At 43.5% G+C, this 23,167-nt stretch overlaps 2 protein-coding genes and 1 long non-coding RNA gene across 4 annotated transcripts; 2 read left to right on the forward strand and 1 right to left on the reverse strand.

Moving 5' to 3' along the window:
* Positions 1-290: 290 nt before the first annotated feature.
* Positions 291-4,957, forward strand: LOC138205983 (uncharacterized). The gene is given in 5 exon segments (XM_069162389.1): positions 291-634; positions 667-864; positions 866-2,596; positions 3,468-3,533; positions 4,900-4,957. Coding segments are annotated over 5 exon segments (2,397 nt in total).
* A 61-nt stretch (positions 4,958-5,018) lies between these two features.
* LOC138206484 (uncharacterized) lies at positions 5,019-16,566 on the forward strand. 2 transcript variants are annotated; one of them, XR_011178949.1, is made up of 4 exons: positions 5,019-5,181; positions 8,407-13,175; positions 14,475-14,534; positions 15,816-16,566. It is a non-coding gene; the product is annotated as an uncharacterized lncRNA (long non-coding RNA). The 2 variants fall into 2 exon arrangements; XR_011178948.1 differs by having other exon boundaries at positions 8,407-12,380.
* Positions 16,567-20,830: 4,264 nt separating this feature from the next.
* On the reverse strand, positions 20,831-22,270 carry etfbkmt (electron transfer flavoprotein subunit beta lysine methyltransferase). The gene is made up of 3 exons (XM_069163451.1): positions 21,903-22,270; positions 21,655-21,785; positions 20,831-21,239 (listed from the first exon to the last, which is right to left on the reverse strand). Exons 1-3 carry the CDS (start codon positions 22,184-22,186, stop codon positions 20,890-20,892), a joined length of 765 nt encoding a protein of 254 aa, XP_069019552.1. The 5' UTR covers positions 22,187-22,270; the 3' UTR covers positions 20,831-20,889.
* Between the last annotated feature and the right edge of the window lie 897 nt (positions 22,271-23,167).

Raw genomic sequence — 23,167 nt, forward strand, 5'->3', positions numbered from 1 at the left:
GAGGTGGCATGAGAGGGGGACCACCCAGAAGGGACGGCTGTTTTTCGTGTGGACGGGTGGATCATTGGGCCAAGGACTGCCCACACAGAGGGGGATACTATCCCCCAGGACCATGCCCAGAACCCCCTCCATTCCCTCCGCAAGGCCATTTCCACCAAGCCCCAAACGCAGGTGTAGCCCTACCCCCACCACCTGGACAGTACCCCCAGATGCAGGACCCCCGCTCACATGAGGGGTGGTTCTGAGGAGGCCCGAGAAACACCAGCCATGTGGGGTTGGCAGACCCCTACATGACAATGAGAGTACTACAAAAGGACCTGCCCTTCCTAGTAGACACTGGTGCTCGCTATTCTACGCTAGCTGACAATGTGCCACCAGACAAACTCTCACACTCGACAATCAAGCTTGTTGGATTCTCGGGAAAATCTGAACACCTGCCTCTCACAACACCACTCCATGCCGTAGTGGCTGGACAGTCGTTCACACATCAGTTCATCGCGTCCCCAACCTGCCCTGTAAATCTTATGGGGAGAGACATTTTGATTAGAACAGGAGCATCCATTTTGTGCAGCCCAGAAGGAGTGGTAGTGACTTTTCCAAATGGCACGTCTCTAAACTGCTCGTTGAACTCGATGTGTTCAGGGTCACAGATGATGTTGTCCGCAGACATTGGGTTTTTGGGGATTGGGGAACTGTGCTACCGGAACCCACCACCGGGGGCGGAGTGTGGTCAACGTTTCAGGAGTGGAAACCCTGGATTGCCACTCTCCATCCTTATGCTCCTCCCTCTGATCCCCTCCATGTAACCCTATATTATGATCGGGATGATGATGAAGTATATCATGAGGCATTTGAAAAGGAAGTGGAAATGGTCAATACAGTCCACATGCATTTTTATGGGTCCAGAGGGGGTGGCAGCAGCGGTTGACCTGACATGGGACCAACTACAATGGTATAAAATGTCCACCGAGGCTAACCCACACATCACACTCGCAGTACATACGGGACATCAGGCCAAAGACTTAGGCCCAATGACCAAACGATTGCTCGCACAAACTGATTGGCTACACACCCAGATTCCTCATCTGTCTTTCTTACCTACTGAGAAGGCATACAGACTTACACAACTCCTCACTGACAAGGCAACCCTGGAACACCAACAAATTGAGCGTTATCACGGCAGGGAAAAGGCTGACCACCCCGACTCCGCTCACATGCTGGACTTACTGCCACAGGCATTATGGTCCACAGGCCCCACTGATGTGGGCTTCTGTGGTGGAGTCAAACCTATCACATTCTCACTCACGGATTACACACCCATTTGGCAGAAACAGTATCCCCACAAACAGGTAGCGGAGGTAGGCATAGGAGACACTATTGTCGGTCTCTTAAATGCAGGAGTGTTGGAGCGGTCGGTCAGTGCATGGAACACACCTATCTTACCCGTTGAGAAACAAAACACCGGCAAATATCGCATGGCACACGACCTGAGACGTGTTAACAGCGTGGTGGCAACTCCCACTGTACCTGTCCCAAATCCCTACACGGCAATGTCAGGTCTCACACCAGACCACAAGTGGTTATCCTGTATTGACCTGGCTAATGCGTTTTTCTGTCTGCCATTAGAACCATCCCTGCGTGATATTTTCTCATTTACATACCAGGGTCAACAGCTGCGGTACACACGCATGCCACAAGGTTTCATTCTCTCGCCGGGGTTGTTTAATCAAGCCTTGAGAGACCAGCTGACAAATCTGACGTTAACACCTGGCGTCGTACTGATCCAGTATGTAGATGACCTCCTCTTAGCAGCCCCGAACCCCGCCCTGTGTCTTAAGGCCACTGAAATGTTGCTACTCCGGCTTTTCCAGATTGGATTTAAGGTCTCTCGGTCCAAGCTGCAATGCTGCCGCCAGTCAGTGACGTTTTTGGGCAGGGTTGTGTCTCAAAGGGGGACCAGCGTGTCCGGATCACATAGAGATACTGTCCTGCATCATCCCAAACCCGTCACAGTCAAGGACATGTTATCATTTTTGGGTCTGACGGGATTCAGCAGACACTTTGTCCCTTTGTATGGCTGTTTGACTGCCCCGTTGAGGCCTATGGTGAACGAACAGGACATGAGGAACCTCAGTGCACCCTTAATCTGGACCACACAGGCTGAAATGGCGTTTATATCACTCAAAAATGCCCTGAGCAATGCCACTGACCTGTCGGTACCAGATTACACGGCTACATTCTATCTGGATGTTTCTGAAACAGCCCAGACAGCAAATGGTGTGCTGTTTCAGAAAAAGGGGGGTGACAGGAAGGTGTTGATGTATGTAAGTGTGACAATAGATGCTACAGAGAACAGGCACCCACCGTGCACAAGACATGCAGCAGGAGTGGCAAAGATTTTGCAGAAAACGGCACATATAGTCATGCAACATCAACTGATAGTACTCACCACACACACAGTCGTGGCACATGTGAATTCTACAGCGTTCACCATGTCATCACTAAGACAGACCAGGATGGACAAAACACTGACAGCACCACACATCGCATATACACATAAAGGCATAAACATGGCAGACAACATGGGAGGACACAGGTACCTCCTGGTAGCCGTGGATACATACACTGGCTGGCCAGAGGCAATACCTGCTAAAAAAAGAGGATGCAAAAACAGTGATAAAATTCTTGATAAATCATGCATGGGTTTCTTCATCGCATCCGTTCAGACAATGGCTCCCATTTCAAAAATAAAGACTTACAAGAGGTAGAAAAACATTTGGGCCTAAAACATGCATTTGGCACGGTCTACCACCCTCAGTCACAGGGGAGGGTAGAAAGAATGAATCAGACACTGAAAAGTAAAATCAGTAAGGTATGTGTGCAAACCAAGCTGTTCTGGGTGGAGGCTTTGCCAGTAGCATTGATGGCAGTGCGCAGCTCTGAATTCTACCACAGGGTTCACCCCTTTTGAGCTGCGTACTGGACAGCAGTTTCCAGGTCCAGGCGCAGGAAACCCGGTGACGATCGAAACAAGTTCTTGGATGAAATATAAGCCATACTATGATCAACTAACAGCTTTGGTGTCAGGTTTCTCTACACGGGTGACGGAGACCAAAGGGGCTATCTGAGCAGTTGGCGGCGACCTCGCTGATGACGGTGCAGAATAGGATGGCGTTGGACATGCTGTTGGCTGAAAAAGGGGGTGTGTGCCACATGTTCGGGGATCAGTGCTGTACTTATATCGCCAACAACACAGCTCCTGATGGGTCAGTCACGAAAGCCTTAGAAGGTCTGAAAATTCTTTCCCAAGAAATGCATGAGATGTCAGGGATTGCTAATCCTCTGGATGATTGGTTAGGAAACTGGTTTGGGAAGTGGAAGAATGTGGTGGTCTCGGTATTCCTCTCGATTTTAGGGATGTTGTGTGCTTTTGCATTGTGTGGCTGTTGTTGTGTTCCCTGCATTAGGTCATTGTGCAGCCGCATTATCGTGGCCACTGTGGAGAAGATGGGCAACCCTCCTCCCTACCAGATGTCCTTTGATTTGTGTTCCCTTTCTTTCTTACAGTTGTTGGTCTCCTGTGGGAGACCAAAAGGGGGAATTGTGCGATTCTGTGCTAGGTTATGTTTACAATAATACAACATATATATATGCCATATCATATTACTTATATATAGGTCGTATTATCAACTATTAATCCTAAGGGGTAGACGAAAGGCTGTGTTTGTGAATGAAGGTGTAGACAACAGGGTGTGGTTGTGAATGAAGGTGTAGACGAAAGGTGGTGAATGAAGGTGTAGACAACAGGGTGTGGTTGTGAATGTGTGAATGAGAGTGAAAGTACTGTGCCAAACCAAAAGGTCACAGGGGGAGGTCTGCAACCTGTGGGGTCACATACTGTTGTTCTTTGAGTCATAAACAGGAACAGACGGCTGTCGCGAGGACTCCAGGGCGTGAAGGAAGACAACCACCACCTCGACCAACCAACAAAGGACACATCAATACACATTACTTTTTGTTTTCAGTACTATAAGAAGACTGGGTCAGGGATAGTCAGGAGGTCAGACTTCGTGAACTGACACATACTCTGTTGCGGTCAGGGAAACATAGTCTGGACCCGGAGCTCTGTAAACTGATTATTCTGTTGCTGTTAAATAAATATCTTGAAGCCTGACATATTCTCCTATTGCCTCATTAAAGAACACGCAGGACTGGGGGCTTTACACATATTGGCTTTGTACTAGCATGAGCCCGAGTCCAACAGTGTGTGTGTGTGTGTGTGTGTGTGTGTGTGTGTGTGTGTGTGTGTGTGAGAGAGAGAGAGAGAGAGAGAGAGAGAGAGAAAGGTGATCTCCCCAGGGCTCCCTCGTGCTCATGCGTGAGTGTGTGTGTGAGAAAGGGGGAAGCTGCAGAGACTCTACAGTCGGGTGGATGTTGTCTTTGTCTAACATCATCTGTTGTCCATTAACCTCCTGGTGGTTGCATTCCCCATGGGCCAGGGCTACCACCTGGTGGTGTTTGCCAGAGGAGGGACTAACAAGGAGTGGGGCTTGATGAGTCACAAGCCTGACCCACTCCACTCTCATTGGTTCGCTTTAAACTCCACCTCTTCGCTCTCATTGGTCTGCAAGATCTACAAGATTTACAAACAATGTAGACAAGTTTCATTATTTCGTATGGTAGCAATGTGAAAATAATAAAACAGTAGAATCATAAATAATGAAAGTAAAAGGTTTTTTTTTTTTTTTTAAATAACTAAATATAGATTATTTGAATACATAAATTCCCCTGATGTAAAATTATTATAGTAGAAAAGGAGACAAATAAAATAAAAAAAATAGCATATTATTCCTCTTCAAAAATTTCCACACAGTTGGACAATGTTGTTACTCCTCTTAGGTGTCCAAAAGGTCTCTCAGCTCCCTCAGAGGAGCAGGAGTCCTCCTCCTTCATGTGACGTCATACATTATACACAGGAGAGGAAGAAGTCTTTAAACGTGTTCGGGTTGACACTTCGTACTGGTCGCCGGTACCAAACACAGAGGAGGAAGCGTCTACCACTGATTTAGCGCGCGAAGAAAAGTCTGAGCTAAAGCGGACGAATGGATGTTTTTGCAGAAAGAGGAACTTTTCTGACGACTGCGGTTCAAACGTCAAACCATTGGACCTCGTTGTGAAAAAGTAGGTCGAGCAGTTGTTAAATTGGTTTGCGGTGCAGGCAGCTTTCAGACGCCGATATATATCCTCTGCGTTCCGAGATGCATAGTATTTATTTTTTTTACTTTAAGTACGGACTGCAGCTACTCTTAACAAACGTGCACTGTGCATGTAGTGTGTACACAATTGGGACATCATTAAAAAAAAAAAAGAAAAAAAAAAAGCTTCTTGAACTTTGACCCGCTTTGTCATATCCGTAGCGCGACATTTGAGGTAAAAAGGAAAAAGGATAAGTGCGTTTGAATAGTCAAATTATGCTCAGGACGGTTCATAAATCAGGGGAGTTACCCGAAAGTAAATAAGTGGCAGCTATATCAAGGTTTGTTCAAATGATCACAATGCTTACAATGCATACAACGGTGCATCCTTAGGAGAAAACGTCATCCCACAATTCCTTGCGGTCGCAACATTTATTGCGACACGTGACCTGTCCGTCGGGAATGATAATATGTGCAGTTGTACGTTTGACGCTTCACATGTGATGCGCATTTAGTTATAATTTATCTCGAGACATGTGAGAACAGGAGAGTGAACGTGAGCAACCACCTTGAAAAAAACAGCTGGAAATGAATTGAACTTTTTCTGGCTTCTCCCTTGTGTCATAACCTATTACAAGATAGATAGATAGATAGATAGTTACTTTATTAATCCCACAAGGGGACATTTTTTCGCTACAGCAGCATTTATAGATACAGGAAAGCAATAAAACAACAGTAAAAAAATATTAAATATAAAAATGCACAGCATATACAATAAAATAGAATAATTAAATTAAAACTAACTAAAGAATAGTACAAATATTTAAGCAAACATACAACCAATGGTATTATTGTTCGGTGATGGATTTTGCCAGAGGTGATAAATTGTAAAGTCTTATTGCAGTGGGCAGGAATGATCTCCTGTATCTGTCCTTGTGACAGCGGAGCTGGAGGAGTCTTTTGGAGAAAGTGCTCCGCTGTCCCTGCAGCAGGTGGTGGAGAGGGTGGTCAGGATTATCCAATATGGATAATAGTTTCCTCAGCGTCCTACTCTCCACCACCTTTTCCAGGCTGTCCAGTTTGCAGCCAATTATGGAGCCGGCCTTCTTAACCAGAAGTTAAGAAGTTGTTAAGTCTGTTGGTGTCGCCAGCTCCAATGCTTTTCTCCTCCTCAGTTTTAGGTGAATATCATATAGCAGCCTTGACCAAGACAAGCATGATAACAGAGCGCAGCTTCTGAGAAGCAGGAAGCTACAATATGCTCTGATATTAACAACGCAGCATTTTTCTTCAAAAATCTCAGCTGAATTGTTGCAAGAGGACAGTGTGGACACTCATGTTGTTGGAGGTTTTCTGTCAGGATTGCTCCCAGACAGCGGTGAGAAAATGACTACTGTAGATCTACTCAGCCTCGACCATGTCGATAATTCACTGGTTTGACAGTCTAGCTACACATCATTGAGTTGTTTGGCCGTGCGGCATCAGAGGGAGCAGGTTACAATCATAGTTAAAAGCAAAACAGACTTATGGGTGTGTCTGAGAGACCGCTAGATAAATCTTTATAATATAATGCAAACTACACTGCTCAAAAAAATAAAGGGAACACTTAAACAACACAATGTAACTCCAAGTCAATCACACTTCTGGGAAATCAACCTGTCCAGTTAGGAAGCAACACTGATTATGAATCAATTTCACCTGCTGTTGTGCAAATGGAACAGACAACAGGTGGAAATGAGGCAATTATCAAGACAGCCCCTATAAAGGAACGGTTCTGCAGGTGGTGACCACAGACCATTTCTCTGTCCTCATCCTTTCTGGCTGTTTTTTGGTCACTTTTGCATTTTGCCAGTGCCCTCACCACTAGAGGTAGCATGAGGCGGTGTCTACAACCCACAGAAGTTGCTCAGGTAGTGCAGCTCATCCAGGATGGCACATCAATGCACGCTGTGTCAAGAAGGTTTGCTGTGTCTGTCAGCACAGTGTCAAGAGCACGGAGGAGATACCAGGAGACAGGCCGGTACACCAGGAGACGTGGAGGGGGCCGTAGGAGGACAACAATCCAGCAGCAGGATCGCTATCTGCTCCTTTGTGCAAGGAGGAACAGGAGGAGCACTGCCAGAGCCCTACAAAATGACCTCCAGCAGGCCACTAATGTGCATGTTTCTGCTCAAACTGTCAGAAACAGACTCCATGAGGGCGGTACGAGGGCCCAACGTCCACAAGTGGGGCCTGTGCTTTCAGCCCAACACCGTGCAGGGCGACTGGCATTTGCCAGAGAACACCAAGATTGGCAGCTTCGCCATTGACGCCCTGTGCTCTTCACGGATGAGAGCAGGTTCACACTGAGCACATGTGACAGACGTGACAGAGTCTGGAGACGCCGTGGAGAACGTTCTGCTGCCTGCAACATCCTCCAGCGTGACCGGTTTGGCGGTGGGTCAGCGATGGTCTGGGGAGGCATTTCTTTGGAGGGCCGCACAGCCCTCCATGTGCTAGCCAGAGGTACCCTGACTGCCATTAGGTACCGGGATGAGATCCTCAGACCCATTGTAAGACCATATGCTGTTGCAGTGGGCCCTGGTTTCCTTCTGATGCATGACAATGCTAGGCCTCATGTGGCTGGAGTGTGTCAGCAGTTCCTGCATGATGAAGGCATTGATGCTATGGACTGGCCTGCCCATTCCCCAGACCTGAATCCAATCCAGCACATCTGGGACATCATGTCTCGTTCCATCCACCGACACCACGTTGCACCACAGACTGTCCAGGAGTTGACTGATGCTTTGATCCAGGTCTGGGAGGAGATCCCTCAGGAGAACATCCGTCGTCTCCTCAGGAGCATGCCCAGGCGTTGTAGGGAGTGCATACAGGCACGTGGAGGCCACACACACTACCGAGCCTCATTTTGACTTGTCTTGAGGAATTTCCACAGAAGTTGGATCAGCCCGTGATCTGATTTTTCCACTTTTTATTTTGAGTATGATTCTGAATCCAGACCTCCATGGGATAATGATTTTGATTTCCATTGATCATTCTTATGTTATTTTGTTCTCAACACATTCCACTACGTAATGAATAAAGATTTTCAACTGGAATAGTTAATTCATTGCAATCTGGGATGTGTTGTTTAAGTGTTCCCTTTATTTTTTTGAGCAGTGTATGTTTTACACCGGGTTTTTTTTAAATCACTCCCTCTCTTTTTTTTTAGGACTGTTTTCTCTTCAACCTACCACAAGGCTAAACGGAGGACAAAAATGAATTCTTACGCACTGGTGAATGGGCAACAGCACCATGTTGGACCATTCTTACAACCCTCGCAAGCAGCTTCTTATCCTTCCTATGATGCAACAAGAAATCAACAAGCTGGGACTGCAAATACCTCATGTCAGTACAGGACAGTGAACTTCCAAACAATACAAGGTACTCATTTCATCATGCACAATGGAGCTTTCTCGAACAGACAAATGTCAAATTTGCAGACGTCCGCACCCCCTAATCAGGTAGTTTCTTCTCAGCAGACAGCTGGAGGGCCAACCAGCAGTGGTCAGCTTCTAATGTTACTGGCCAATGCACACAACACACCAACTAATATGCAAAGAGGAAACCCTTGTTTGCCAGCCCCCTGTGTATTTCAGGTTGCCCCGATGCATTCAGCAGCCCAAGGTCCATCCAACCAGATAGAAGCAAACCCTACGTACCCCCAGCAAAACATGTCTAATATGGCTAATTGTCAACAGTCAGCTGTCGTGAACGAGAGACAAACTGTAAGGACACAGGATGATTCCAGTGTCCAACAGGGTAGGCTTTTGAAATGCTTCCTGCAAAATGCCAATGAAACACCTATTACAGCATACACTACAACAGCTACCTCGTCTCCACAACAACAGGCATTAAGCACCATTACATTATTGTCTGGCTCTGCACTCAACAGACAGACTGCTCAGAACCAGATTCAAAGACAGAACATCCCTCAGCAAGGGTTTGGTTCTTCCGCACCCCCACCAAGTTATCAAATGGCTATCAGAAACAACAACAACACTGAAACACACACATCGACAAGTGCACAAAATATTCAACAATACCGAGCTCAACTCAGCTCAATAATTAACAATCGGCAAGATGTCACCAACCCCAGGAACGTAAATTCACGCAAGCAGTCTAAAACCAGGAGTTTTTTTGCAAGAACAAATGAGTGTCCCATAAAACCTGCTGTGCCACAACTGCAAATGCACAGTCCCAACGTGACTGTAGACAATAGACAAAATATGCAGCCTGTTATTTCATCTGTCTCTGGAAGTTACAACTTGAATGCCACTCAGGTCTTCCCACTCCATTCTGCACAGCCTTTGTCTACAAGCACTCAGAGTGTTATGCCAAGGACACAGCACATTCTAAATGTGCCACTTCAGCAAAACTCTGTACCAAATGTCCTCTTTCCCACCCCAACAGAAGATGGAAGAGTTAGAAATACAACAGACAATACCATTGTAACTAATGATAACACAGTGTCAAATGGGAGTCAAGGTGGAATGTCAAGTGATGTAGATCGACTGATGCAGAGCACCGAGACCATTTCACCACAGAGAAACAATCCCCAATTATCTCCACCAAATTTCTCTGAGATGCTCTCATCAGGCAGACAACATGACAGCTCCATTCACTCGTCGCCAGGCCACACGGGCCCAAGAGCTGTCGCTGTTGTGCAACCATTGTCCCAGGAATGCTGTCAGGTTGCCACTGAGCATACTTTGTATAACACCACAAGAAGTGATTCTCTTAGTAACCTCGAGAAAGTATTTATTTCTCCAGCTGGGGTGAAAAGCAGCAAAGTAGAGTTTTTGAGAGAAGAATCTAATCTTAACCCAGACAACCCAAATGCAATGGAGCCAAACACATCTGTTGTCTGGAGCTCAGCAGCATCGAATGATGGTAGTGTTTTGTCATCTTTAAATTCAGAGTCTCAAAACCTGTCTCAAAAACCTGGCCTGGATATTAACACTGCATCAACTGCTGAGATATCAGAACCTTCTGAAATATCAGAAAGCCAAAACATCCCTAAAGACCAAAGTGAGATGGAAACCCCACCAGCTGCACCTTTTTATGAGCTTTCCTCACTCCCGACAACTGAATGGACTCTTGACGCACTAAAGGGTCTGATAAAGAATGCCGAAGCTCAGGTGAAACAGGATGATTGCCCAGAGTTTGAATCTGGCCAAAAACTGTTAAACATGCATTGGAATGGCAAACTCCCAAATTTGACATGTTATGTCAATTCCGGTTGGTACACGGATTTAATCAGAGATGTTGCCAATTTCACCAGTACACCTGCAACACCAGACTCTGTTGTACTGACGCAAGTAAAGCCCAGCTCAGTGGACCAACTCCAAAACTTCCATGTCTTCAAAAAGGATAATGAAGTCCATTCAGAACGGCCTTACAAATCATCATGGTTGAATGTCAATGAGCAGCTGGACGACCTAGACAAAGAATTTGGCTCCACATTGACTTGGAAATGTCATCTTCACTTGGCTGAGAGTGACAGCCAGAGAGGTGATGTTAGGACAGTCACTACTATTCCACCACCAATTGTAAATGAGGTATCAAACAATGTCATGTCTGAAACAGAGCTTAAACCTTTTGACTCGGGTGAAGAAAAAAAAGGCTCCACTGTTGAAGCCCCTTCAATTCAACCTGCCTCCCCTAATAAGATAAATAGTGAAAATTCCAGTGACCCGTTTTACTCATTTAAAATTCAGGTTTTGCCTCCAGAAGACGCCCAGCGTATCTTTCAGCAGGTACAAAGTAAAATGCCTCAAGGCATGGCAAAAGAGAGTCAGGAAGAGGAGGTCATGAGCAGCTCTGTGGAGAACAAGATACCCGAGGAAATAGATGCCACATTAAGTGAATCAGAAGTGTTGAACAGGGCATTTGATCCAATTGAACAGGTTTGCTGCAAGGAAAGGTGGCTGGAATTAAAATTTGGGTCAAGCACACCCTCTTTGAGGAAATGCCAGTGCAACGTAGAACAAAGTCAAAAACAATGTACCGACAAAACCCTTGACGAGGAAGAGATGGCAGCACAAAAGGATGATAACTTGTGTGAGATTAGTTTTGAGAGCAAATTCCACCCTTCCATGGAAGGAGAGAATCCAGCCAGGAGCAAGAAGAAGCAAGTTCCCAATCTGATGCAAGATCTTAGCATTAAGATGTCAGAACCTGAGGACAAGTGTGCACAAGAACCGTTGAAATCTAAAGGAAATATTCAGTTCAGCGCTTTAGTCAGAAGTGACAAAGAGAAAATCAATACAGCCCTGCAAAGTGAAGCTGCCATCGAAATGTCCGACCAAAAAGAGGGTTGCGGACAAGCTCAGCTCAAGTCTGCAGATGGGGCAGAGTCGCTATTAGAAACCAAAAGACAAAGTCAAACCTCTTTCAGCCGGTGTATTACACCTGACACTGTTGAAAGAAAACGGAAGAGATTAAGCTGTCACAATGAAGATTTTCCATTCCTAAAAGAATCTCAGAAATGCAAACCCTCTGTTGATCTGGATTCACAGCAAATCCTTGAGGGTGATTCAAAATGTGAAACGGTGCAACTGGTACTGTTTGGCTCAGTGCAAAAAGACGAGTGTGGATTAATTAGTGAGAGGATGAGCCATATTTCATCTCTGAGAGGTGCATCTGATGCAGCACAGAGGCCTCCCAAAGTTCTCTCTGTCATTGTCACGAAGAGAAGGTCCACTGAAGCTGCCCACAGAAGCAAATATTCAATCAAACAATTGCTTTATGAAAAATGGAGGAGAAGTTTACCATCAGCAAAAATTAAGGTTTTAAACAAGCTGAAAAGACAGAAACGTCAGTGTGCCTCTTTATCTGGGCTGAGTTTCAAGAAAGAGGAGCTGCCACTTCCATATGAGAGAAGATTCTTTGATAAAAACACTAAGCGCTACCAGATTCTGAAGAAGAGAGAGTCCAACTTCAATGAACTCAAACCTGAAGAGGAGAAAACGGAGAAGGAAGTCAAACAGCCCGTTGATCATGAGGGAAGCAACACTGAAAATAAAAGCCACGATGTCAAGCCTCTACAGGAGAACAGTGTCTTAAGGTTCAGTGTGTTACCCAATACCTTCAACTTCCAAGATGGATCCAAAGACGGGGAAGAAACCACAGATCCTGTTTCAGGTGAATATTGAAATTAAAGAAGCACTGCAATGGTTCCAGTAATGCACTTCTATGAGGTTTGTTGACTTGAAAAAAGACAAGGACAGAGGCTGAGATGTCTTGACTTTGTTAAATCATCAAAATATTGCACCCAACACTTCCCAAAATGCAGTTCGATCGCATCAACCCCTCTCTGCCCCATAAATGTCCACATCTTTAAAACATACAGTCCAAAACAATAGTTTGTAACACATCTGTTAAATATGTACAGCCTTCAAAATTCAGAATTTTATTATCATTTCAAAACAGTTGATGTGAATTTGGTTTTGGTGAACTCCAACAAAACAAAAAGAGACTCCTCAAATCAGATACAGTAACCACCTCAGGACATAAACAATTAAAAGATAATAATTAACACAGCAATAATAGTAATAGTTAAAACTAGCTATGATGTTTCCATTCCCTTACACTGTCTTTTTGAGAGGAATAATGTGAGAACATTAGTTATGTGGGAATCAAGGGCACAAAGAGCCTGTGGGTAAGTCCTGATTTTTTGTGTGCTGTTTAATTTCATTTTACAACATCAAGACATTAGTAAAAGTGTTGAATTGCAGAAACCATCCAGTTAAATTTTTCCAACAACAATGCAGAATCAGAATCATCTTTGTTGGCCAGGTGTGTTTACACATACAAGGAATTTAACTCTGGTGGTCTTGATGCACAGTGCTCTGTAGCGCCTCCCAGAGTGGAGGAGCTGTCCAGGGTGGGATGGATCTGCAGAGATGCTACTGGCCCGTTGACTGACTCTCGATGTGTGTAAGTCGGCACCGATGATTTCTTCTGCAGTCCTCACTGTCCGTTGTAGTTTGTTCCTGTCCTGTTTGGTGGCCGATCCAAACCAGACGGTGATGGAGGTGCAGAGAACAGACTGGATTATGGTGCTGTAGAACTGGATCAGCAGCTCCTGGGACAGGTTGAGCTTCCTGAGCTGCCGGGGGAAGTACATTCGTGGCCTTCTTGATGATGAAGTGGATGTTGGACTCCCACTTAAGGTCCTGGGAGATTGTGGATCCCAGAAACCTGAAGGTTTCCACAGCAGACACGGTGTTGTTGAGGATGGTGATGGGGGGCAGCGTCGGGGGGGCTCCTCCTGAAGTCCACTGTCTTCTCCACAGTCTTGCCGGGTTCAGCTCCATGTGGTGCTGACTGCAGTCCAATGTTGAATGCATCATTCACCGATCTGTTTGCCCGGTAGGCAGAGGGTCCAGCAGGGGGCCTGTAGTATCTTTCAGGTGGGCCAACAACAGTTTTTCAAAGGACTAAATGACTGCAGATGTCAGGGCGACGGGTCTGTACTCATTTAGTCATGTGATGGAGGGTTTTTTGGGAACCGGGATGATAGTGGAGCGTTTGAAGCAGGAGGGATCGTCACACAGCTGCAGGGATTTATTGAAGATCTGGGTGAAGATAGAGGCAGCTGGTCAGCACAGGCTTTCAGACGGGAGGGAGACGCACCATCTGGCCCTGGTGCTTTCCTGATCTTCTGTCTTTGAAAGAGCTGACGCATCTTCACAGATCTGAAGTGCAGGTGAAGAGACAATGGGGGGCAGCAGTGGGAGTAGGAGGTTGTTTGGTGTCCAGGTGGGTGCCAGTTGGGGATTTTCCACAGTGTGGGGGGATGGTGAGGTTTGCGCTGTTAAAATCCCCAAGAACAATAAGCAGGGAGTCCGGATGGATTTTCTGCACATTGTTTATCTGGTCAGCCAGGTGTTGCAGTGCCTCATGGACACAGGTTTCGGGTGGGATGTAAACACCGACCAGAATAAACGAGGGGAACCCCCGCGGCGAGTAAAACGGTTTACAGTTTGTGATCAGGGTCTCTAAGTGAGGACTGCATGATTTCTGTAACACTGACACCAAATAAATACATTGGTTACTAGGTTCAAAACCTCCTTTTCCCACAGGGGACAATATGATTTATCTACACAAGTACAACCAGGATTATTGCATGTTGTATTCTTAAAAAGGGAGTTTTTGCAAAAATTCTGTTGATTTATGATTTATGTAGTGCTTTTGTTTAAAGAGAAAAAAAATATATTTTTCAACCTCTTTCAGAGGAGCCAAATCCTACTGAAGAAAAGGACAACTCTAACACAGATGTCCAGAAGGTACAAGGTAACAAATATTACTAAAGCATGCACACATTTTTTCTTCTTTTTAATTTTTTTTTTATCTCTTGGTTATAATTGGCTCTCAGACACCATAGACTGTATATAAAAATAAACGTTGTCTCCAGGCCTAAAGGATATAGACAATGCAAAACCTTTAAAGTGCAATACCACCGTGGACATCTAGGGGGCTGTCTCCAAAAGACCTCTGGCTCCAATAGAGTCCCATTCAAAAAGCATCAATATTTCTCTTTAAATAACTGGTCAACAACATTTTTTCCACTAGTTGTTGTGTTATTTCCTGAATCCACTCCCTTTAAATCTTTGCACTATTGTTTAGTTAGTTTTAATTTAATTTAATTATTCTATTTTATTTTATTCTATTTATTGTATATACTGTGTATTTTTATATTTAATATTTTACTGTTGTTTTATTGCTTTTCTGTACCTATAATGTTGCTCTAGCGCAAAAATTTCCCCTTGTGGGATTAATAATCTATCTATCTATCTATCTATCTATCTATCTATCTATCTATCTATCTATCTATCTATCTATCTATCTATCTATCTATCTATCTATCTATCTATCTATCTCAGATCAGAGTTCTGGTGGTATTTCTGAAAATAATCTCATCGTTAATGTGATATTAGGCCACATCCATCCATCCGTTATTTATACCCGCTTTATCCTGAACAGGGTCACGGGGGCCTGGAGCGAGCCTATCCCAGCTCACTTAGGGCGAAGGCAGGGTTCACCCTGGACAGATCGCCAGTTATTAGGCCACCAAGAGAGGTATATTTGAGGGTTTGTCTAGTTTGATTGAATGCCTGAGATGCAGTCAGGTTACTGGTGAAGGTCAGGGAACACTGTGTCCTTGGACTCTCAGACAGATCCACCCCACGCTCCTCCTCAGCTTGTTCAAATATGTTAGATTCTGGCTTCAAAAAAACAAGACGGCGAAATTGGCAAACTAGGCAGTTCACAATTAAATGGGTGATGTCGCGGTGGGTTGCCACTTATCAGAAACTCAGACTAGGTGTCTGTGATTGACCATGGTAAAGTGACCCGAGCCCAGTTTAACATGAGTGTGCAGCATTAACTTGGGTAGGAGGTCAAAATTTAGAGGCCGAGGTTTTAAATTCGGACAATGTTCTCTCTGCAAGGGTTTATGTTCAGCATATGCTAAAACATGTTGTGTTCTTCGTTAAGTTCTAAGCATCAAGCAGTGTTTCCACAACAACAGCAACAGCTGCATTTCTTTTCTAATTGTTTTGAATTGCACCACAGGTTCATGGTGTCTAGCTCCCGAGAGGAGGTATTCGCCTCTACAATCACATGGCTTCTGGCTCTTCCAGGAGTTTAAGAAGAAATACAAGGAGTACTTAAACACTAAGTCACCCACAGATAAATAATGTTACAGATGGTTTTTAAACCATGTGTCGTCTTCTCTCAGGGGAGTTATTTACGACTTTTACTTCCAAGATTGTTATTTGTTTTGCCTTTAGGTTTTTGGACTGTATTTACACAGAGTGAAATAGCCTTTGCCAGTATTGAATTATGTTGTGTATTGTTTACATCCTTGTAAAGGTTTTCCAGTTTCAGGTACAACTCATAATGTTTCACATAAACTTTTTTATGCAACAACTTGACTTGCAGAGTCATCAAAGTCTGTGAACTTTATAATGCAGCTATTTAAATTAATTTTTTTTTCTGCATTACAATACTTTTATGCAATATTTGCATTTTAACCCTTTATTTTTATAAGACATCTTTTTTAGACTTTTAAGTTTTACTTTCCCACTATATATTCGTATGTAACTTCACTGCCAGCTTGTCAGTTGATATAAGCCATTTGAATAGGAGTAAGAAAAGTGGTGGGAAATGCCTTGACTCTGTTCTGAATGCATATTTGTTCATCTGAAACTAAGACAAAAACTTGATGGGACAATGAAGCTGTTTTTCTTGTTTAATTTTACTGTTTGCAACTGTTTTTTTTGTACTGCTCTGTAAATAAATTCCCCTTTTTGTTGTCTGTTGAGCTGTTGTATATGTTATAATTACACATGATTTATGATCTGATGAGAATCATCATGGCTTGTGTTAGAAAAATTACTCAGAGGCTGGATTCAAAATCAAACACATCGGACATTTATTCTTGCAAGAAGGAGCAAATACATGGACACTCAAAGAAAGATGTAATACATGGTTTGAGAAAAACAATGACACAAATAACTCCTACCACATCCGGTTGCAGTTTGCAGTATGCAGGTTAGCATGACCTATAATCCTTTGTGAAAGAACAGAATACATCTGACAAATTGTGTGTGTCAGAGAGTGTACGAGACAGCCACTGAATACAATACCGCTTGAAAATGGGTCCCATTATTTCCTGCACTGTTTCTACACAAAAAAGACCCATCACTTTAATGGATAATGTAATTGTAATTCTCCATACCATTATCCATATGATACATATATTCTCCAGATGATGTCAGGTACTCTTTATGTAACACAAGTGATTTCTTTGTTCTCTATTGCACATGGTTTGACACACGGTGACCTCGACCCTGATACCGAATGTTCCCTCAGACGGTGGGGAGTACAACCAAAACAACACAGGAGGATTCTTCCCACGCAGGGGAGTCCTCCACCTGCTATGAACAGAGATAGCAGAATTCCCCTCATTAAAAGACTCTTATTTTCTGTACTCGGGGTCTCACTCATTCTCACTACCTGCAGACTGCTCATGTACTCTGTATGACTGTGATACCTCTTTGCAAAGATTAAAAGACGACAAAGGCATTTGGCGTCAGAATCTTTTTCAGCCTTTACATATTGATCAAGCTGAGGAGCATTGCTCTCTCACAGGGATCGGCACGAAAGGCTTGAAGATTACATATCATTACCTTTTAAAAATAATAGTAAGCTGTTAGTAGTCAAAATGCTTTAGCCCAATGGAACATGTATTGTCACCACAATTATGCTAATATCTGGATAACAACTACATTACTGCACACTGTGCATACAGTTTTCCCTGGAGGAATATAAGTTTACCATCTAGGCTTTGCACTTATTTTCACATTTGTTTATTGGGGTAAAACATTACAGCCACCGTTTCCTCTTATGGCTGAGTGCTGGGAGGATAACTGGTCTCCCTAGTGCTTAAGATGCTCTAACCCAACAGTAACAGTATGTGTATGTGGCATAAAATGGTAAAAATGTGTGTTAGCAGGTGTGTATCAACCTGGCAGGTTAAAGGTCTGGTAAGACCAGGGCAAATTGAAATCATTCCAGTGGAACTGGTATTAGTAAGAGCACGACAACGCCACCTTAGGAATTTCACCTAAAGAATACGTTTTGCCCACACAGTATGAAGAACTCAGAAGGCACTCAGGTTCGTTATACTGATGAGCAGGATACGTGGTTCCATTATAAACAATTATTCTTTATTATGACATGTAATATTCAAAACAGTGGTTCAGTCCAAGATCTTTTTAAACACCAACTACTAATAAAAGAACCATATACAGTTATTTAAAAGAAATGTTCAGGGCTGCGGCTTACCAGTGGAGAGGTGGACCATTAAAGGTGATGATCCCAAAAAGATAATAACTGTTGGAATGTTTGCTGTTTCGGGTGTAAATCTCTGTGGTAAGTTTCAAGTTTCAAGGTAAGATCAGAGAAGCTAGAGACAGAAGACTTGTGGGGAGTCCAGCGAAGCTGAATGGAAAAAAAAGGCTGGAAAATTGAATAGCAATGTGGTTGCTAGCTCAATGTGTTCCACTTGTGCTTTGACTGCAGTCATTAACTTGGTGACTTACAAAGATCTGTGTGCTGTGTTTGAAGGCTGACTGTCTGACACAATACCCTAAATGTTTGCTAAACAGTGCTTGCATGGACATTGTTTGATAATGGGCCAATGGATTAGATATCTGGAGACTTGGAATGTTTAACTTTTTAGTTACCTGTTGTCATGGTGGTGCTTAGAGCGGCGACTTCATTTTGATTGTATGAATTCATTCGTTCCCTATGAAGCCGACCTACTCCACTCTCATTGGTTCATTTTAAACTCTACAGCTGGGGCCACATAATCCAGGGGAGTGGGTAGGGGGTCTAAGGCCAGCTGAAATCAAAAGGTCATACCCTCCTTCCTTCCCTGGTAATAAAAGGACACTGGACTAAGATCAATGTATCATAAAACCCTTTCTTCTTTTCCCATGGTAATTAACTCATTTTTATTACTGGTCGTAAAATATTTCGTCCCTTTGCCAGGGTAATTAACTAGTTTTATTACAGGTTCTAAAATCAACATCAAAGGACACCAGACTAAGATCAATGGGTCATAAATCAAGTCATTAATACCTTTTTGACAGGTACTGTTGCATTTATCTCTCTAAGTTTGAACCTGATGCCCATTAAATGTTTGTGTAATTTTATATTTATTCTATCATTATCAAAAATCATGTAGTCATATTAATTTACCCTTCAGTGGTAAGTTACTCACAGAAACTTGATATCGGAGTATTCAACAAGCTCTCTCTGTAAGATTTTTTTGACTGCTCATTGAAAGATTCTGTTTCTATACTAAGCATACAGTGGGTACGGAAAGTATTCAGACCCCTTTAAATTTTTCACTGTTTCATTGCAGCCATTTGCTAAAATCAAAAAAGTTCATTTTATTTCTCATTAATGTACACTCAGCACCCCATCTTGACAGAAAAAAACAGAAATGTAGAAATTTGTGCAAATTTATTAAAAAAGAAAAACTGAAATATCACACGGTCATAAGTATTCAGACCCTTTGCTGTGACACTCATATTTAACTCACATGCTGTCCATTTCTTCTTGTCCTCTTTGAGATGGTTCTACTCCTTCATTGGAGTCCAGCTGTGTTTAATTAAACTGATTGGACTTGATTAGGAAAGGCACACACCTGTCTATATAAGACCTTACAGCTCACAGTGCATGTCAGAGCAAATGAGAATCATGAGGTTGAAGGAACTGTCCAAGGAGCTCAGAGACAGAATTGTGGCAAGGCACAGATCTGGCCAAGGTTACAAAATAATTTCTGCAGCACTCAAGGTTCCTAAGAGCACAGTGGCCTCCATAATCCTTAAATGGAAGAAGTTTGGGACGACCAGAACTCTTCCTAGACCTGGCCGTCCAGCCAAACTGAGCAATCGTGGGAGAAGAGCCTTGGTGAGAGAGGTAAAGAAGAACCCAAAGATCACTGTGGCTGAGCTCCAGAGGTGCAGTAGGGAGATGGGAGAAAGTTCCACAAAGTCAACTATCACTGCAGCCCTCCACCAGTCGGGGCTTTATGGCAGAGTGGCCCGACGGAAGCCTCTCCTCAGTACAAGACATATGAAAGCCTGCATAGAGTTTGCCAAAAAACACATGAAGGACTCCCAGACTATGAGAAATAAGATTCTCTGGTCTGATGAGACCAAGATTGAACTTTTTGGTGTTAATTCTAAGCGGTATGTGTGGAGAAAACCAGGCACTGCTCATCACCTGCCCAATACAATCCCAACAGTGAAACATGGTGGTGGCAGCATCATGCTATGGGGATGTTTTTCAGCTGCAGGGACAGGACGACTTGTTGCAATTGAAGGAAAGATGAATGCGGCCAAGTACAGAGATATCCTGGAAGAAAACCTCTTCCAGAGTGCTCTGGACCTCAGACTGGGCCGAAGGTTCACCTTCCAACAAGACAATGACCCTAAGCACACAGCTAAAATAACAAAGGAGTGGCTTCGGAACAACTCTGACCATTCTTGACTGGCCCAGCCAGAGCCCTGACCTAAACCCAACTGAGCATCTCTGGAGAGACCTGAAAATGGCTGTCCACCAACGTTCACCATCCAACCTGACGGAACTGGAGAGGATCTGCAAGGAAGAATGGCAGAGGATCCCCAAATCCAGGTGTGAAAAGCTTGTTGCATCATTCCCAAGAAGACTCATGGCTGTACTCGCTCAAAAGGGTGCTTCTACTCAATACTGAGCAAAGGGTCTGAATACTTATGACCATGTGATATTTCAGTTTTTCTTTTTTAATAAATTTGCACAAATTTCTACATTTGTTTTTTTCTGTCAAGATGGGGTGCTGAGTGTACATTAATGAGAAATAAAATGAACTTTTTTGATTTTAGCAAATGGCTGCAATGAAACAAAGAGTGAAAAATTTAAAGGGGTCTGAATACTTTCCGTACCCACTGTATGTTCATAGTCTTAACATTGGTGAGAAGACTTCTGTCAGACTTAAAAATGACTGTCACATTGTCACATACAACCAAATAATCTGCTGATCAAATACATTTAATAAAAAAAAAAAAAAAGCACAGACAATCCTCGGAGGTGCTCATAGTTCAGGATGGTAGCTCCAAACACTGCTGCAGGTTAAACCGTAGTTCTCTTCTCTGACAGACTCAGGCAGCTCAAACCGGGCCTGCCGATGCAGGAGCCGTCGGATGCCGTGACCCTCAAACTGGGCTCGGCCGGGGTCTCCGATCAGGACTTTGGTGCCGTGGACTCTGACGCTGCGGTCCAACCAGCTGTGAAGGCTGCTGGCAAGGGCCTCGTCGTAGAACATGTCACCCAGGAGGATCAGGTCGAAGCCCTCGACCTCTGAACCAATCATGTTGTCGGTCATACAAAAGAGCGGCTCCAGGCCGTTCAGCTCACAGTTCATGTGGGTCGCAATCGCTGCCACTGCAACACAATCAGGCAAATTTAACATTTTGAGCAAGTTATTGTCACATTACAGCCGTAACTTTTTTTTTTAAACTCCTAACACAAAATTCTGTTGCATTCATTTTGGCCTTAAAATCTTACATAGCAAACAAAACTAAAACATCTGTGTCAAGTAATGCATTAATGTGGGAAATGTCCGTGTTGACAGTGTGTATCCAGCGTTAATCATATCTGCATTTCTGTATTAAAAGGTGCTCAGCATAAATCATGTCATGGATAAAGACAATACAATCTTCAATACATGGCATTACAAGTCATATAAATAAAGTGCACATTTGTAGTATTTTTTTGGTACTAAAATACTTGGGTGGTAAACTAGTACATTTAAAAAAAAAAAAAAAATCATATAAATATAAATACATGTTTTGCATACCAGGGTCAATGTCATTAGCCACTACACGAGCAGCACCACACAGTTTGGCAGCGATGGCTGAAGCTCCACAGCCGCTCCCCAGATCCAGGACCGTTTTCCCCCGACACACCGCAGGGTCATCCAGGACATACCTTCAGGTAGGGGGCGTTAAATGGGGCTTTAACACCATTTAGGGTGGAAATAAAAGTTGTTTAATGTTGGGTGGAGGGAGGGAGGGAGGAGGGTGGAGCGAGGGGCTGATGTCTTACCGGGAGAGTGCCTGCCCTCCAGGCCAGTAAATGGCCCAGTAAGGGTCATCGAAAGGCCACAGCTCCGGTCTGTCTCGCCAGAATCTGCAGTCTGGAGTAAATAACCTCAGTTTGATCTCAGGGGTGAGACTCTGCTGCCCAACGACCTCCGTGTTCTCTGAAATAAACACCCTGACGTGCTCATCGGGTTGGCGTATTTTGGAGAGGTCCCTGTGTCTGTTTGTCGGTGCAAACAGCTTGTACCATGTTTTAACGCAGCGCGTACACGTTAAAAGTCCCGACATGATCACGAAGTTGCACCCCTAAATATCACAACCCAGCCACATTCACGTCGGCTTCAACTATCCGAGGAAGTTTCTGCTATTTTCCACACGAACGCAAAACAGCGTCGAACAGAGGTTCGTCGACCTCCTAAAAACGGGACACACAACCTTCGTTCCGCTCACAAAGGTTCCTAGGCAGCATTTGTTGAATTTTTAACAAATAACTGACGGGGTTTAAGGGATCAAATCAATAAATAAAAATGCAGTTGTGGAATAAGTATACAGATCCTTAACTAAAGATTTTCAAGTAAAATCCCTGCATAAAAATCCTTCTTAAGAAAAAGCAGCAAAATATAGTTAAAGTTTTAAAGTAAAAGTCCTGGTTTTGGTCCGTCTGATTTAAATCTGATTATATATGACATCATTAGATAATTGTTACAGAGGCACAAATGTCTGCAGCATGAACTTCTTTTTATACCGTTTTATAAACGGGGACAGCTGTTAAATCTGAGGGGTTTTTAGATGATTACTCAGAGAGGAATGAAGAAAAAACAAAGTTCCAATACACAAATCTGTTTTCGGTTTTTAGACTTTTACTTTCCTCTTTGATTTTTTTTTTGTAAGATATTGGATCATTTAAATATTCATTGACATTAATCCACTTGAGAGGTTTAGAGGAAAAAAAAAAATCACCCGGGGAAGCTGTTAACAACTCAGAGACATCTTAAATGTGACCCGACTACACAGATTTTTGTAAGACACCGGAAGCAAAATCAGGAAGAGAGATGATAATAAGTGGCCATGCCAGGTTGCTAAACAGCCATCTGCCCAAGTAGAAAGTAAAATATTTCTTCTAATATATCTTCTAATAATCCACACTAGATGTTTACATTTGTTTAAAAACACACAAAATAAAAAAGAAGACAAACTTTTGATGAACTTATTGATCTTTTATGATTTATTATCATGCTGTTCTAATCATTACTGCCACAAGAAAAAAAC

Source organism: Embiotoca jacksoni, unplaced genomic scaffold, assembly GCF_022577435.1.
Source record: "Embiotoca jacksoni isolate LCO1_2020_lvr unplaced genomic scaffold, fEmbJac1.0.p SCAF_3, whole genome shotgun sequence".
NCBI lineage: Eukaryota > Metazoa > Chordata > Actinopteri > Embiotocidae > Embiotoca > Embiotoca jacksoni.

What these genes read in the sequence shown, in the direction of transcription:
- etfbkmt (XM_069163451.1), bottom strand. Translation starts at nt 22,186, where the DNA reads ATGTCGGGACTTTTAACGTGTACGCGCTGCGTTAAAACATGGTACAAG. An exon ending in GGAGGGCAGGCACTCTCCCG is followed by an intron (nt 21,786 to 21,902) that starts GTAAGACATCAG and finishes CCCTACCTGAAG; the next exon opens with GTATGTCCTGGATGACCCTG. An exon ending in GGCTAATGACATTGACCCTG is followed by an intron (nt 21,240 to 21,654) that starts GTATGCAAAACA and finishes ATTGTGTTGCAG; the next exon opens with TGGCAGCGATTGCGACCCAC.